The 18840-nt window shown below is 40.0% G+C and overlaps 1 protein-coding gene across 3 annotated transcripts; it reads right to left on the bottom strand.

Moving 5' to 3' along the window:
- Positions 1-578: 578 nt before the first annotated feature.
- Positions 579-15541, bottom strand: cabp1b (calcium binding protein 1b). Of its 3 annotated transcripts, none has more exons than XM_019278778.2 (8): positions 14655-15541; positions 4711-4878; positions 3764-3794; positions 3530-3673; positions 3257-3366; positions 2938-3012; positions 2724-2796; positions 579-2134 (listed from the first exon to the last, which is right to left on the bottom strand). In XM_019278778.2, exons 1-8 carry the CDS (start codon positions 15330-15332, stop codon positions 2109-2111), a joined length of 1305 nt encoding a protein of 434 aa, XP_019134323.1. In that variant the 5' UTR covers positions 15333-15541; the 3' UTR covers positions 579-2108. The 3 variants fall into 3 exon arrangements, with proteins under 3 accessions (XP_019134323.1, XP_010734380.1, XP_019134324.1); XM_010736078.3 differs by lacking the exon at positions 14655-15541 and adding an exon at positions 7919-8790; XM_019278779.2 differs by lacking the exon at positions 4711-4878.
- Between the last annotated feature and the right edge of the window lie 3299 nt (positions 15542-18840).

Raw genomic sequence — 18840 nt, forward strand, 5'->3', positions numbered from 1 at the left:
TCCCTGCACGGATGCAAAGCAAAGCACTGCTGTGGACAGGGTCAGGAGGAAAACATGTTTTACAGCTCGTCATCAGTTAGTATGTGTATAGCGCTATAGTGAGCATATTCTCACTGCTTTGCCTAGCTGTCAGATCTATGGCATAATACACTATCCTTGTGCAGCACAGCTGGTCTTAGGCATAGGAATACATAAGTACTTCAGTTGGGACAATGTAGTGCCGAGGGAAAGAGCTGACAACGCTTCAAAAACTATCCCTTTAAACACAGAAGCAGCTTGTGAGTGTTGAAGTTTTTGGAGTTCCTGTTAAGTTAAAAGTTAAGCACATTTGATGGAGATGGGCTGACTAATGGGAAATATTTCATAGAATATTGTCTGTTAGTAAAGAATTGCAGTTCACCCCAAAAATGTACTTAGTTTACATTTTGGGGACCAAAAGTTTGTCCCAGATGGGAGCAGAGCCCCTATCAGGTGACTTGAGGACTCAAAGGACACACAACTACAAACAACACGATACAGACCAGTTTTCTGTGCTCAAGTTCCAATAAAAACCTTTATTTTTATATAGTTTTCTGTGCTCAAGTTCCAATAAAAACCTTTATTTTTATATATTCTGCTACAAATTTCAGTAGTTTCTTGCATGCATAGTTTCACACAGTTAAGACAAGTAAAATCACAAAGTAAGATTTCCCTTTAGGAGAATAATCTTTACTTTATAGCATGCATATATCCCCGTGTCCATTTATAAACAGTCAACCAATAATTTAGCTGCCCCGGGAACCAACCGGCATTTGAAGCAGCATATCTGAAAATATAACCCAGTGGATTATAATTTCTAAAACATACTGCATACACTTACTACACTGAATAAGACTCAAATAATATTTTTTTGTAAACTTTCTTTGGCTTTTTGCATAAAGAAGCTAATGCTGCTTCTTTACAAATATTTATGATGAAAGTAAGAGGGTAGAGAAACTGGGTATTAGAGATTATGCTATGGGGCAGTTTATGGATGAGGTTGATTGTTCAATTCATTTTGAGGTATTATTGTTCAAAGTGTGAAAATGTTACACCAAAGTGAAAATCACTTCAGCACTGTTCTGTCGACTCACAAAATCCCAATAAACAAGAACATTTATCAAAGCTTTGATTTTTTTTTTAACATCATCTACCAATGTGAGTTAAGGTTGAGATGATCAGTTAAACTGCACATGTATTCATGCAGAATAATATTCAGAATTAGTAGAACATAGGTGTCATTAAAAGGCCTATCACAGTAGTCGAGATTAGCAACTCACTGTACCTAGACAGGATTTCCCTCTGGAATTTTTGCAGTTGGAGGAGTCTTATGCACACTGAAAATTACATATATATCACAGTAAGATAGGCATAATGTATTTAAAATCAGAAGAACTTGCATCAATGCTACATTACACATAATTACAAAACAAATATCAGTTTGCTTTAACCAGGGTTCTGACAATAGTCTTAATGAACATAATAAATCTACATTAGGGGGTGGAGAGAAACAACAGTATGCACAAAACACAAACACACAGCTTTGACAGGATCACATGAAATGTTTCCATATTGCCATATTGTATTTGTGCTTGTCATTTCATACTCATGTCATCAGTATTAGAAAAAGAAATGTGCTGTATTGGTTTCGGTTTTGCTGGCATACTGCTGTAGCTGAAAATATTTTTTTATTACTTGCTACAGTTACGAACATAATATAGTCTTTGAGCAAAGTAACTCCCATTCCCCTTCACCCATTGAGTGTTATTACTGTTGTTTTTACTAAAGGAAAATATGCTTTTTTAAAATATACTTTGTAAAAGTCAGAAATGCAGCTGTTGGTTTTATTTATGCTCTAAGAAAACAGCAGCAGCATATAATCAACAGTGTTGCTCCCGGCTGTAGTCGTCAGCCTTTGTGCTTCAGCATGGCAGTTTCAGGGCAGGGTTGATATGTTTCTGTTTTCTCGTTCACTGACAGTTCAGAAGTTCAAAATCCATCAGTAGTTCTGTGCTGGTCTTTCTCCTCATCCTCACGTAGCAACAGAGAATCCATGTTGTGTTTTAACATGTCGACTCTCTGTCGGGAACTCATCGAGACATCATCCGGACAAATTCTGTGCAATGAAGAAAGCTTTAATTAAGAAGAAATATTCAACAATATTCCTTAATATTCCAAATTATATTTGAGGGTTTGTATCTCTGGTGTGTGGGTGGAGATGTAGGATTGAGCACCTGCTATCCCCACTTTTTAAAATTTCACTAATAAGAGCCTCGTTAACTTGATAAAACATAAACTGTGCGATCAAATGTTGCTTTGATGTTGTTACTGATTGTAAGAATAGTTGCGTTAATGTGAACAGCAGCACTTTCTGATGTTTTCATCCCTCACACCATGCATGCATCTTATTCTCTGGGTAATCTATGAGGTGCCATAATCCCTTGGTATGGAGATAATCTGACAGACAGACCTGCTGCCTTCATCCCCTCACCTCACTATCAGCATGGTATTTGGATATCAGCAGTACACATGTTGGGATTTTGCTTATACTCTGAAATGTGTGTGTGTGTATGTTTAATAGAGAGTCAGAATAATGGAAATAGATACACACCAACACAGAAGGATGTTGTGTAAGCCTGTTTCCAGGCTCTGCAAGCAGAGAAATGTGTTGTGTGGTATGAATTGCAAAGTACGCCGTCACATACCTTCGAAGTCTACGTGCCCGTCTCCGTTGAGGTCAATGTCTCGTAGGATGTCCTCCAGGTCTCTGTGTCCAACCTGAAAAAGTCAGATTGTGGGAGAGGTGTGAATGTCCCATGGCAAGATACACAAGTGGAGTAAACAGACAAGATTCAGACAGACACCGTGAATGATGGAGAACTTTACAAAGAGGAGGACAGACTCTCCCAGCAACAGTACCTGTTGTCCTAAAAGTTTTTTCATGGCTTCTCTCAGCTCTGCTGTGCTGATCTGGCCGTCACCATTAGTGTCAAACTGATAAAAAGAAACAAATTAATAAAACATAGAAACTCACCATTGCCACCATCACTTAATTGTGAATATACAGTAGCTGCAGAACATCCTCAATATTATGGTCACGTGTCTGCTATCATTCCTTTAATCCTCTCTGTAGATATTCTTTCTATAAAGTAACATTCTCAGAACTCTTCACATATTTCATTCATTTTACATCCTGGTGTTTAAACTCTACCAGCTTTGTGAGCTTGTATTTCCTCACCTCCTTGAATGCATCCCTCAGCTCTTTCACTCCAATCATGTCTGCAGTTTCAGCCAGAAGTTTGGGCCCCATGAGTTCAACAAAGTCCTCAAAGTCCACGTGTCCTCCCACTATTGAACAGAATAAAAAAAGGAAGCTGGGTTAACCTTCAGAGACTAAAAGACTGATTGATTTATTTACACTCCAACTGATGAATAGTGATGTTGAAGCCTAAGCAGGCTGTTAACTAAACTATTGACATCACGAGCGTTTGCTTCTGACAGTTTCACTTACGATTCATGTTGATCTGCTGGCTCAGTTCTATCAGCTCCATCTCCGTAGGCATGTAGCCCATCGTTCTCATGCAGTTCCCCAAATCTTTACAGCCGATAAACCCGTCTTTATCTTTGTCGAACTCCTTGAATGCCTCACGCAGCTCTGAGAGCAAACAAGACAGGGTAATGAATGTGAGAGTGATGTTTTACAGTTTTTTCTTACATGCTTTATTTTTCTAAAGTATATACATACCATCCATTTCTTCTGGCCTCAACTCTCGGTCCTGTGAAGGATCACAACACAAGGTTAAGAGCCAAACACTGCTGATATTTTTAAAATCATGCCAATATGCAGCATTGCTCACACAATATGATGCTGTAGAAAAAAAAATTAATAGGCAAATGCAGACACAGTGTGCCAAGAGTCTGCAGGTTTCCTTCCATCCAAAGAGGAAGAGCTTATCAGTGAGATCACCTGCTGAAGGAAACATGCAGACTCCTGGCACTGTGTGGATAAATAACACAGTAGGTATTAGGATAAAAGTAAACTAGCAAAAACAAGATAAAATATAAGATCTTGTGGCATTTCTGTAGAGAGGAAGCTGAACCATTTACGTATTTGTAATTTGAATTCATTTTTGTTTAGGAAAGTTGTTTTTGCATTTCTAAGTGTGGAGATGCAGAGACGATGCAACAGTTTTCCTTATTTGCCAGTCCACTGAACTAAAATGACCCAATCTCAACCCCTGCATCCGTTAGGAGCAGCCAGATGAGAGCTCGTCATCAGAACAGTCAGTAAAACAGCGGTCGGTTCAACACTGATGTTTTCTTTAATAACAAGTCTTGTGTTGTCACTGCTGGAAATAACAGAGAGGAATAATCATCATGTGAGGAGCATTTCTTCTATCACCATAACCGTGCTTTAATAATCCTCCAACCTGATACAAATGCCCACTATGTTTATGATACAACCTCATGCATAAACACACACATACACACACCCTTCCATTCAGCATTCTTGCTGTCAACAAGACTTCATACTAAAAAAAAAAAAAAAACCCATCATCCTCTCAGCTCACCACGCTCATTTACATGCTGTAAGTGCTGACGTTCATCACACATTGCTGTTATTGTGCATACACTGCATTGTGTGCTAATCTCTTGGCATGCATGCACATGATATTGTCTGGACTTACGTACAGCCTGCCGGCTCTCAGCGAAGCCCTTGCGTAGAAAGATGCATGCAGGACCCAGTACGTTGTGCATGTTGGCTCCGTTCTGGGCCAGGGCCACTAGCGGCTCAAGATAGGCCCCCCCAGAACCCCCCTCCTCACAGGACTGCACTGCTTTGTAGTTCTTCTTCTGGTCCTGGAGCAGCAGGCAGCAGGGCAGGGGGGCCAGATATGGGAGCAGGGGCAAAGACAGGGGTAGAGACCGTGACTCAGATTGTGGCAGCATGGAGTCTCAACAAGGAAGTGGGATGGATGTGGGTGTGGGTGGAGAGGGGATCAGAGGTGACAGACATATGTCTGTCAGTCATAGAGAAATATGGTGTCAGGTCAGTCATGATGGAGGAAAGCACCTCAGTCAGAGGGAAGAGGTTGTAATTTATTATGACAAGAGCAACTGATGCCATCCGTGAATCTGCCCTGTAAGCCCAAATCCTGCACAGCAAAACACCATCAAGCCCTCATATCGTGTGTTACATGTCATGGCATAGAAAAAATGCTGTCTGACAGCCTCACATAACTGCTCTTTACAGTCTTCAGCTGCACATTTTCTTGCCTTAAAGAAAATTTGATTACAAAATTTTCTCTTAGATTTGAGCAAGTTATGAAAATATCTCTATAAAATTTAAACATTTGTTTTGGATCTAGGAAAACAGCAACATCGCTACAGCGAAATCATTACCTAAACTATTTGTAAACACTGATCACAGTTCACATTATAATTTTATAATCCAGTTCAAATATAACTTAACTACCATATTTGTGCAGTGAAGGGTTAATATCTGACTTTCAGTGTTATTTTTTTGACTCATTTCTAAATTGTCTGATCATCTGACTGCTCATGTTTCAGACTTTGTTGTTGCAATGCTGTTGTGCTCTCAAATTTCAACACTGACTTTGATGAGTGCAATATGATCATGAACGATAGCAATAACAATTAAAGTTGTAATAAACTGGAATAGTACACTATTAACTGCCATGTTTTAGTAGTAGCGGTAGTAATAGTGTACACAGAGTACACAGACTCATTCTGGGATAGTTATTTGAATTTCTGTGGCAAGTGATGAGTTATTTTGTGCAGATTGCAAAATAATTGTGTCGTCCAGAAGAGGAGACTGAAGTTCAGCCAGCCATTTAATTATAATTACCAATTAGCCAATCAACCAGGGGGTCCTCACAGCAGTGATCCCAATTACAAAGAGAACTACAGGTTAATTAAAAGCGCTGCCTGCCAGTGAATAAAGTCAAATAAGGTCCAACCATGGCTCTGACTGAATATTTAAATTAGAGAGAGGAGCAGCCTAATAATGAGGCTAAATGCAAAAGACAAGAGATGGAAAATGACTCTTCATGCTCTGTGACAGTGAGAAATGGGTATATACTCTTAATTTAAGCCCTGTATTTTTAAAATGTCCTGTCCAGCAAAGGATAAATGCCCTGTGTTTTAAAAAGTGACCTGTAATTTCAAATTTAGCTCAGTAGTATTTGCACGTTGTCACTTAACTGATGTTGCTTTAGTTCAGAGAGCAATGATCATTATGAAAACAACATTAGCCGGGCAAGGCAACAACATAATTATGCATTTTGAATATTAAGTGTGTAAGCAAGTGTTCCTTATTCCTTACTCCATCTCATTATGAAACTATGTCATGGCTTTGCCATCCTAGGAAAAAAAAATCAGCTCAGAGAACACTACTGAATGATGCATCGGAGGGGATTTAGAATTGAGTATACCAATGCTGACAGAAAAATAAGTAGCACTACACCACTGCTCCTCTGCACAGTTTAGTCAAGTGGAGAGTTAAAAGCAGTAACATTTCTTATTGCTTATAACACATGATAATGTTGGTCTGTTCTTCAATTACTGCAGTGTAACATCCAACTCTGTCGAGGAAAAGCCAGCTAAAAGTGAGTTGACTTGCTGTCACAGTGAATTACCAAGGGACCATTTTTGCTGCTACTTCAAATCAGGAGCTAGTTCCTGTCTTCAGATGCTTTTTTACAATAAAAATAACACATCTACATCCATGCATAATGAAAAATTAATATGCATACACATACTTCACGCAAATATACACAGTATTACGCTTTGCAATTGACCTTCACACTCCATCTGTTACCATGCCAGTCCTGATGCCAGTTCATGCATTCCTACAGTCTCCACCACAGGAACGGATGCCCACTGGGTAATCTGACCAAGTGATGCATGGAGCAGGGCTGTTTGTGGGTATATCGTGCCAGAAAAGTACTATGAAGCCACGTGCTAGCAGTTATATAACCGAAAAATTAAAAATAAAGAAAGAATCCTGAAACAGTGTCAGAGAAAAGCTGAAGTCAACCAAGAACTTCTCCAGCACGCCAACCATTTTGTACAGATGGGCATCAACAGTTGCTCGTCATATTGTGCTTTCTCAAGGACGTGCAGCTGCTGATGTGAAGGAGAATCTATTTGTGGGAATGTCTGCCTGCTACACTAAGAGTCTATTCAAGCATACATTGATACAAAGAGGGCAGCAGATGCAAGAGATGTGTTGTGTGAACGAAGGTTGCCTTCTTGAGCCTTTAAAAACATGGCTCTGAATGTCCCTCAATTGTGCGTTCATATTGTCTAAAAGCCTCAATGCCATGGCATGTAGATCAAACAGCACACCTGTTTGCACATTTCTACTGACTGGTCACATCCCACAGGTGCAGGTTTAACAGGTTAGTGTGTTTTGCTGGCATAACTGACTCTAAAGTTTGGTGGTGTGATCCAAATTTGCTGACAGCACCAGCCAACTCTGACCGCCATCTAAAAAGCTAGGGAATGCAACCAGGCGCTGATGAAGCACAGAGGGAAGTTATCGAAATTGACAGAAGATGCAAATGTCATATTAGCGCTGTGCAATTCATAAAGTACTCGCATAACTAGTTTTAGAGGAAGTCACACAAGTCCTAATCAATAATCAAGTTCCTGTTGGTGAACATGAACTGAAACTACAGCAGTACTCTCTCACGTGCTCAGAGTTCAGCAACACAAAACACAGTTCAAGACAGCCTGTAAGTGAACACCCAGTCAATCAGCACACAGGGTTCAGTCAGTCAAATAGCCTTTGGTCAGGTTGGGGACACACCATGAGACAAAACATGCATCAACAGTCAGGGGAGACCAGAGTGAAAAACCTCAGAGCGGACCTTACCTTCTTGGTGAAAATTTTAAGCGACTTTACAGAGTTGCCCATTGCAAAAAAAAATAAAAAATAAAAAAATCCTTCTTGTTTTATGTTTTTTCTCTAACTGTGTCTGTGTTGGTGTGGCAGTTTGTAGGTGTATGTGTATGCATGTGTGTTTGCATATGTTTCCAGGCATGCATGGGAATAGGAGTGATCAGAAAGGGAAAGAAGGTTCAGTGGGTCACTGACTAATATAAGAGGACATTTGGGAAAAGGAAAAAAGGAGAGGAGCAGAGATATCATAGGAAGCAGAGGAGATAGGAGGAAGAGGACGAAGGGGTGTACAGGGTGGACCTAGAGGCAAGGACGCTGGGAGGTATGAGGGGAGGGACACTGAGACAAAGAAGGAAATATGTAAACAAGAACAAAGGACAGATCGGAACAACACAAAGATAACCAAGGGAGAGGAAGCATGCATGTGATCAGAGCGAGATGCAAGTGCCAGGAGTAGAAAAAGCAAGATTGCTTATTCATTCCATCCTCTCTCCTACAGTGTCTCTCCTCCCTCCCTCCTCTATACCCTCTCTCTCTCTCTCCGTCTCTCTCTCCCCGTGTCCGTCTGTCTGTCTCTTGCTCTTTTCCCCTCACTCTCCCTCTCACTCCACAGTTTTTAAACCATCTATGTGAATGTGACAGAAGAAGCTCGTTCGGACATGCATATTACCTTCCCCTGAGCAAGGCGCTGGAGACACTAATCCAGCACACACACACACACACACACACACACAGACACACACTTGATTAAACACACATGGATGTGGGGCTGTGGGGCTAAAAATATAACACACGCACTCTCTTTTCACCCCCTACCCTCCCACATCTCTCCCCACTCTTACCCCAGCATCCATCCCCCCCAAACCTCTCCATCTCTTTCTCTCTCTCTCTCTCTCTTTCACACACACACAGACATAGAAAGAGAGAAACACACACATGCACATGTAGATGCACCACAAAGTCATGTTAGGCTTGAAGGGCATGGACACAGATCAAAGGCAAAATGTGCAAAAAATAGAAAAAATAAAAAGACCACCGAGGATGCAAATCAACACATGCAATTACTCTTCATCAGCCCCTTCCATCAACACACACACACACACACACGTCTATTGTAAAGTATTATGACTGAAATATTGAACATCTTAAACACTAACAATGCTCATGTATAATAAAAATGTAGAATGTCCATCCTATGCTACTTTTTGAGTGAAATATTGCACTTTATCTTACAGCTATATGTACTATGTATTTTTGATTTTACACACAAACATATGATGAGCTTATAAAATATGATTTGTTGTTATATTTTAGTGTACCAAATGGTAAATAACAGTTTTTTGTTTACAATTAGCTACCAGAGACAATATTAAAATGCTGTGTTAATGCATAATACATTAATACATTAGTAATAATAATCCAATAATATCATAGATAATGTAAATGATAATATGAAACTCTAAAAGAAGACATTCTGCATAATGACTTCTTAAACAATAAGTTAAAGACCCCCGTCCAGACATAAAACTGTCTATTACCTTGTTAAAAATTCTTAAAATTACATCTGGCTCATGAAAAAAGCCAGAAATATATCGATCTTATATAAATCTAACAAATATGCAATATATTTCACATCAAAACTTTATGTTGGACACAGGATTTCTCCTCCTTCACTTAAAAGTGCCTCGGAGGCTTCAAGTTTCCACTTTAAACTTGTCTAAGTTGCATATTGAACCATGGGTGGCTTCCAAACTCTGCTTGCACATACATGTTTTACAGTTAATGACGAGCGCAGAGAAACTTTCACCCTTGGGCAGATAAATTTAAAATTTTAAAACAGCCTGCTAGTGTCAAAACATCATTCTGCAGAGTGAAGATCAACCATCCAAGAGAAGTAACAATATGCAAAACTTTCGACAGCACACAGTATGAACTCTCACTTCAGCTTTTCACCAGCAGTATTCTCTCATGAGGTGACTTTAGTAGCAGCCATTGCAACCGTAATGAACATCCTCATTTCCCTCTCCTGTTCGACCTTGTCTATTCCCTGCTATTTTAATAAACACATTCACGCCGAAGTCGTTTCACATCTCGCTCCCATTCAATATCTCTGCGGCTCCTCTGTATTGTTCTGCGGATGATTCATCCAGCCTCTCACCGGAGGCTCATTGTGAACTTCAGAACACATCAGACGTCAGACACAGGAGCCGTCAGCTCTCATAAAGTCAGACCATAGTGTGCACGGGCATTAGATCCATCCCCGCCCCCCCTTCTCTTGCTCTCTCTCTGGCTGTATCCTTCTCCCTGACCCTTTCTCACTCACACAATTTACACATTTACATAACTGCTTACACACTACATATCAGGAGATTCATCTGAACATGTGGGGATTATTCTGGTCTCACAAAGATTCTTAATATATAAAGTGATGGTTTTGCATTAATGCAAAGAAATATATACAGTATATGCACTAGACAGGAAGCTCATTTCAGGTGGGAATATATAATAATTTGCTTTTTTAATGAAGATTTTGAGGTCAAATATAATCCTGTTTCATCCACAGCCGTCAAGTGTGTTAAATGAGCTGAGAGATGTAGGTGGGGGAAGGAAGGGATTGATGTAATAACAAGCTCTTGTGCATCATCAGCTTTGTCTTTATCCAGATGAGAACGTTCTTTTGCTTCTATAGAAGGGAACATTTTGTATCTTTTTTTACATTTTGCAAAGTGGAATAATCACCTCGTGAACAAACGTGGTCATTTCTTTAAAGTTGCTGAGTTTGCCTCGCAGTGTGTTCAAGGGGGTAAATACAGAGACAATGAGATTTTTTCTCGTGCGCACATTTCTGTCGTCATTGGAGGATGTCTAGGCATTGAAACAGCACACTTGCGTCACCTTCTTGTGCTTTGGCTGAGATGTCACAGTTTTATTAACTCAGTCAAACAATAATAGCTAAATCGTTCGTTGGGATTATTCTGGTATTTCTGTTTTATTACGGATACATGTACAAACAGTTAGTGCAGTGCGTCAGCAGGGGGGGAAATATTGACAGGTCTCATTTCAGTCAATTAAACCACTGTTGTTGTTCTTCCTCTGACTCATCTATCCCGTCCTCTTTCTCATTCCTCTGTCTCACAGTGTCTCTCACTGATTTTTCCTTTCAGCCTCAGGTCTCCATGAATATTTAGCATCATCGTGCACACGCGTGTACTATTGTGCACACGCAGGCTCTTACATTTCGCCGCCTAATCCTCATCTCGAAAAAAAAAAAGGATTTAACCAAAGAGTGAATTTTCTACCTCCTTCTTCACCAGCACAGATACAAAAATACCCATCTGTGTCTAAAAATAGCCTGTTATACTCTAGACATACTGGAGGCATATGCTGTGGTGAATACGATGATGCTGCTGCTCCCTTTCCCTTCTCAGATTTTTCTCCTTATTTTTTACTCACTCTCTTTTCATTCACTCTCAGACGTCATCAAGGTCAGTGTGACCCAGGCTGAAGAGAAGAGGGAGAAGGGGATGGGAGATTTTGTAAGAAAAAAAAAAAGGCAGGCAGGAAACGTCACAGGGTTTGAGTTGGATAACAACAAAAAAAATCAAAAATAGGCGAGGAAGTGATGGGCTAATCTATGTTTTAAGACCTTTCCTGACATTGTCTTCAGAGCTGTCAGGTGGGAGCAAGGGAAGTGAGAGTTGATGAGTGTTTGTCTTATATAACAATCATCAGGTCTGCCAGCAGACTCACTCTCTTCCTATTTTATTCTTTGTCCTCTTCCCGATTTATCCAATTGCCTCGCTTCCTTTACTTTCTTCCCCTGCCCTTTCACTTTTCCTGTCTCACTGATGTGACACACAGGCGACTGTTAATCTCTTCCTTTCTATCACACACATACACACTTACTTTGAGTTCAGACCTATTAGTGCAAATGGTACTTGCTCCCTCTGCTGGTTATCACACATATTCTTTCATCTAAAATTAAAAGTGAAAAAAATGTAATTTCCTCAACAGCAGTAGATAACAGGAGGATTTCAATAACAGTTCAGTGCCGAATCACCAGATTTCCAGCGAGGTTTTTTTTTTAGCACAAGGTCACTGAAGGTCACACAAACTGAGGGATGTGGCGATTGTTCTCTGAAAATAGAAACTAAATTTCTGCTGGGACAAAAAAAAAAAAAAACTGTTTGTGCTTTGTCCTTGATCAAGGTGTCTGGTGTAACCTGGATAATTTAAAAGCCTGAATGTGCAGAAATCATGGGTGTAACTACAGTGCACGTCTGCTTCAGATACATTCATTTTCACAAAATCCTTTATGTAATGAAAGATTGTATCACAACCTTTCTGTATCAGTGAAACACGTTCAAACAGCTAACCACATTTCACATTTGTTCCTATACCCACCCCAAACACACACACACACACACACACACACACACTAGCCTTTTTTGGTGCTCATGATTCATCTTATGAATATGAAAGCTTGAAGAAAACAGAAAACATGTCAGCACATGATGGGAAACAGCTCTTTTAATAACAAAGTTTGGATATTTTATGGATATTTGCTTCGTCAGGTAACATGTTTGCCAAGGGATTGGAATATTTTTACCAAGACTAAAAAAAAAACCCCTCTGCCCTCCTACAGTCTCTCATAATCAGGTCTTGATGAGCTATTTTTAGCTTCTTCCACTCAGAGCGAATGAGTTCTGTTAGGATTGAATGTAGATCTTGATGTTACATAAGAATTTATAGAATTTTGTAGTGTGTAAAAAGCTCAAACTGCATTCTGCCACATCTATTCAGGGAGCATTGAAAAGGCATGATATTATGACTGCGTGGTCTCTAAAATGAAACAGCTTTGGTAGCATGCTGAGAAGGTGAAACATGCATGCACGCACACTCTTCATTTTATCCACTCTTGTATCGTCCTCACACAAACATCAGTCTTGCCCTCTTTTGTGCACATCTGAGCGGCGTCTGATGTGACTTAACTTCACAGTGACAACATCACAGAAAACAGGCTCAACTTTTGAGATGCTAAACTTACATGTAAGCTGAGTAATCCGGTTTCTACTGCATACATCCCTCTCACCAATATGCACAACTGCAGCACCATTTGTTAACATACCTATTGAAATATACAACAACACAACACTTTACTCACTGGAAAAAATTACAATTTATCAATTTTATATAGATTTAATGAAAATGCCTTGTAGCTGATATTTCCACACACGTCAGCAACAGCTCTGGAGACTGTATATAGCACACCGCTGCATGGATTTTGCCTCACTGGAACCCGTAAAAGACTGATTGAAGCTCTGGCCTGGATTGAGAGGAGTTATTTCTGGAACACATTAGTGTTCAGGGAGGTAATTGTCTCCTCTTGAGCTTTTTATCACAGAGAGAAGGATTTCAATGAAACCAAATATAAAAAGATGTGAGGGGAGAAAAATCTCCCGCTCTGTAGATACACAGAGTCAGAGGATGAAGTGTGATACCTCACAGGAAACTGATGTATTAGTAGGTGAACAGGTGATGCAGGGAAGTTTGGGCTTTTGAGGTGAATATTTAGATTGTATCACCTCAATGTGCATCAGTATATAAACGGTTCACTTACCTGCTTGTGTGTGCGCGTGTGTGTGTAAGTGACAAGCTCTCATCATTGTAAAGTTTTCCACACAGCGGGAAAGTTGATCCCCCTGCTGTTGCTCAGGTGACAGTCACAATGAAAGCGACTGTATTCATATTGGGATGCATGACAGACCACCTCTCCCTCCCTCTCTCTCTCTCTCTCTCCCCCGCTGTCATGAAACTGACGGATACCAGACAGATACAAGAGCCAGATTTGGACTGAATACATGCATCCATTTTTAATCTACTCAACCGGGGTCACACACGTAACGCATCGCACTGCTTCAATAGGTTCCAGCTTCACCTGCGCATCACCTGTGAACCTCCACCTGCTGTCGACTAATCAACTCTGCAGCTGCGATACACTTTTAATAAGCGTTCACGCTACAGTGAATTTGGCAACATTTGGCAGATATTAAATTTTCACCTCGTTCATGTTATGAACATAATGTTGACTGAGTAAGACGAACACACCTGGCTCCTTTTATACCGGGATTAGTGTGAAGACATGGAGGATATTGGACTGGATTATTTTTGTCCTGTATTGATGTCTTATTTTTAGTTACTTTTTCCCACCTATGGCTCCAATTGCACCTCCAGCTGTCTGTGGAGGCGGATGTCTCTTCCAATTGGCTCTCCTAAAATTTTCCACCTGTGTTAAGGTCTTTTTTTCTTTTCTTTTTTAAGCCCACAGAGACCCTGTGTGTGAAATAAATGAGACTTGAATACAAAATATTGATAACTGTACTTGTATTATTTTTGTTTGGATTGAATGAGCTTCTATTTGATATAAAACCGGTCTTAATTTACTTCCTTGGACAAAGAAACACCTTAAATGAAGATACACTCATAACTGACATTTGTGCCACTGCACACCAAAAACCTCTGAGCCTTCATTCATGATGCTGCTGCTGATTTACAGCTGAAGATTTTGGCCTTTGCGTGTTGTGACACGATAAAACACTGCATGAGTGAACTTCATGAGAGAATAGTTTAAACAAACATTCTCTGCACCCTCATCTATGCTTTGAATCTACTCTTTTAAAAGTTTAAAGTCCTCTTCATGCCCACATACCTGCCCAAAGACTGATTTCACAATGGGATGAAGACTGGAGTCATATTCAGACCCGGTTGCGCTCAGTCTTTTGGATATGCGTCTGGCTGCGGGTTGGACAGGTGCGCTGGTCGCAGGTGGGTCAGAGCTGAGACTGGAGGATGACCCTGTGATGACTCTCTCCCTGTGCTCGAAGAAGAAAGCCGCATCGTCCTGCTCTTTTGGATAAGATGGAGTTGGAGAGGTCCTCTTGTCCTGCCGGGAGCCGCCCTGGTGATGCGCTGCAGGAGGCATCTCACCTCGAGAGGAGTCGTGGTGATGATGTTTGGACCTGGTGGACTTGCTGCGCTCTTTCTGATTCCGGCTCGTCCTGTGCCTCGCATCCTCCTGTGCGTAACTATCATCCATGAGGCTCGCCTGCCGGTGAGAGTGGCTTTTCTGCACCCGGTGATCACTTAAATTTCGAGAGTCGGCGTGTCTTGGTTGGCAGAGAGGTCTACGCGCACTCGTCTCGCAGTCCTCAGTCCAGCCCGCATCCTCACTGCCTCCAGCTCCGGTGGGGTGATGATGATGGTGATGATGAGTGCGGTAGCTACGGTGCTCTCTTGGAGCGTTGTTCGAGTGCCCGGACCTGCGGTTGAGCGCCGATGTTCTGAGGAGAGAGGTGGTGGACTCGCTTTTGGGGAGAGAAGTACTCATCGTCCGCTTCCTCTCGCTTGACAGGCGAAGTGATGGAGAGCTGCTGGAGGCTGGAGGTCGAGTTAAAAGCAAAAGAAGGCAGTCCTCCGCCACGTGCAGGTGTTCAGCATCAGCCAGTCGGACCCCAGCTCTCTAATTCACGTCCACACACTCCACCATCACTGTCACAGTCCGCGCTGATGAAGCAGCAGCAGCCACCTGACTGAGCATTTGCAGTAGAAGTGAAGTGGAGGCTGATCTGGCAGCCAGGCGGTCAGTCTGACGCCTCACAGGGGGCTCCGCTAAGTTTGGATGACAGCAGTGTGTTATATCTGCTGCTGCCTTCAAAAAGACTTTGGCCTCTATATAATTATTGTATTTTTTAAATATTTCTCTCTATATATATATTACATGTAATAAATAGACCTCAAGAGTAGGAGTAACAAAAAAAAAAGAAAAAGGAAATATTCCATGTCACCTGCCACCAGACTCCATTGACAAAAACAGGAACTTTACTTTGCAGTTCATCATCAATCTACCAGAACATGTCATCTCTCATAACCAGAGTCATAATGTCCATCATCCCAAAGACCTCCCAAGAGGTCAGTTTTTAATTGTTAGGAGTCCTGAATTATGGAACATTTCTTCCCTTCACCTTCATTCAAAAAGACTTTGGCTTCTATTTTTATTACATTTATAAAACTATAAACACTGTTGCCCATGAAGTTGGAATAAAACCCTTTTATCTCTTCTTGTGACAATGTGATTTATTCTTGAATAAAAGTGGATCTTCTCAAACCTTTACTGATCACCCTATATTGATCAATTTCTTCTAAACATCACAGTAAAAAAATTAAACCATACTTAACCTGATGTGTATACATAGGAATAAAAAGAGAGGAATAAAAAAATGTGTCTGAAAACAAAATTATTCCAACTTTATGGGCAGCAGTGTATATATTGCAGGTCGCAAACAGTAATTTCATTCTGCACATTAGTTTCTGTTGTTGTTTTTATTTGATCTAAACTTGTGCAAATAAATAATAGTCACGCTCACTTAGCTTTCCAACCTTTCCCTGCATGAGTCAAAAACATTTTCATGGTTGCATAATGTGGGTATGACTCTGGTGCCAAGGCGTGAATAAAATGGAACATTTGACTGTGGGTTACTCAAAATAATAACAGCAAAGCTCAATAAGAAAGAACAACACTGAAAACAAAGAGTGTGAGATCTTTCGATCTCATCCCATCTGCACACCCAGGGTCATAATTCTCACAGCAGATGTCCAGGGACGCAGGGCAAAAAAAAATATGTAATGATGTTAATATACAGAGCCAATTAGACACTCAAACGCTCATGAACTGCGTTTCACAGTGTGAAGCTGAGAAATGAGCAGATTTTGCCCTCCTCTCTCTGGGGATTTTTTGTTCTCTGACATCTGTGTCTCTTCCTCTTGTGCTCCAGGGAGAGGCAAAGTATCTTCACTCCGTCGCTCACATCCTCCCCCACTTCAACATCGGCCTGCTTTAACTCGTCTGCTACCTTTTTTATACTCTGTGCATCTCATCAAGTGCAGGCAAGTGTCGATGTTAAGTCCTTATTAGGTGTAAGCCTGTCAGTATTGCCCACATTGTCAAATCAACATTCTCTCATTTTCTTTACGATCCCAATGTTTGGATCTTTACTTTGGAACATGTCAGTCCTATAAAATATGTTGTTTGTTTATATGTTGCTCTTCATATCCTTCTCCTTCTCTATTTTGCTCTCCCCTTCTGTAGACTTTGGGCTGTAGCAGGGGACATAAAAGCCTCAGGGTGCAATATGGCCCATTTAATGTCCACAGAGACAGAGAAAGTAGAAAAAGAACAGGAAAATGAGTTGAGCAGGAATAAACAAAACAGGCATGCATTTTAAAAAAGACCAACAACATGGAAATAATGGAAATAAGTTAAAAAGATGTCACTGGAATAGTGCTTTTTTTCTCTTTTGGGGACCATGTCACTTTCTATTTTTGCATTTATCCCCCCAGTCTCTACCACTCAACACACAGCAGGGTCAGATGGCCAAACAAACTCTTTATGGCGAATCCTGTGATGCACACAGCTGCTGCTCTGCACTCATAAACAGCACAAATACTGGAGAAATGTCACATAATATTTTGATATCCTGGGTGATGAATAATGATCTTTAGTTAAAACAATCTCAACTTATTCTGGAGCTTTAAAGACTGTCAAGGTGAATGAGCAACTCGTTGAATATATAATATATTTTATAAAATATAAACATCTAAAGAAAGTGGTCTTCAAAAAATGTCCTGACAAACTAACAAACTGGCAGCTGTGGTAATAAATACAGTATAACTTTTTCTAATATTACAGTAAAAGGATATTAGAAATGTTGATTTTACATTTAAGGTTGGCGTTTTATTCCATATTTTATCCACATTTTTTCCATAAAAAGAAACATAAGAAAACACCATATACAGTAATTGACATGAAAAAACAAACAAACACATGAATGTAGTAAAAAATAATAAATAAATAGAATTTTATTGTGTATAGATTCAATTAAAATGATAAATAAATAAAGCTTTTGTCATGATATGACTGTTTACTGGGCCCAAATGAGGGTAGTACTGTAGTATGAAGATAAATCATACTGTCAAAGTTTTATGTGGTAATTAAAAAATATATATATTTTTTAAATATGACATGTTCTTTGAAAAATATTAAAATAGGAATTACCAAAATTGAATTATGTGGTAACTTTTGATGCATTCTCACCATTTTCACATTTAATGCCAGTAAATCACATTTAAAGTACGAAGCTGACCTACACATCCCGTACTTTACTTTCTGCTTTGACATGGGGCAGTTTTGTTTTCTACTCTCTGACTCTTACTGTATCTCTGATCACATCTTGCATCCCTATTAACCTCGTCCCGTGGCACAGTTTGGTATTACTGAAAGATTAATCAGCGGGTTAAATAATTAACCATGCAGTAGCAGCTTGGGGCCTACAAGGTAAAGAAAGGGCTCCATCATCTGAATCATCAAAACATTTTGCCCGCTCATCTGATGACCTCTTGTAATATTAACAATAAAATAAGACAATCAGGAACCAGCATGAAATTAACACTTTGACAAATCATATCAGTCATCGATAGACTGATATGAGAATGAACTAAATGCTCCAGTGAACACAGCACAGCTCATTTAATAATCAAATATTCATTTATGAATGTGACCTTAACTGTCGGTATCTATGTAGCTCCCTCGTGTGATCGACGCTTGGACTATCCAAAGTAACAGGTCGTCACATTTTCTTTGTTTATAATGGAAACATCATCATGGTTTCATACTTTCCAGTGAAAGTTTCAAATACTAATGAAAAATAAATAATCACTTTTGATTCAATAAAACTGGTAAGATACGATATAATTTGTCAAAATATGCTTTAATGTGTTTAGGTGTTTATGATGATGTTGTGTCATTCCTCAGTTCACAGGTCTGGATCTGTCATGAAGTG

This window comes from Larimichthys crocea, chromosome IX, assembly GCF_000972845.2.
Source record: "Larimichthys crocea isolate SSNF chromosome IX, L_crocea_2.0, whole genome shotgun sequence".
In the NCBI taxonomy this organism is placed as follows: Eukaryota; Metazoa; Chordata; class Actinopteri; family Sciaenidae; genus Larimichthys; species Larimichthys crocea.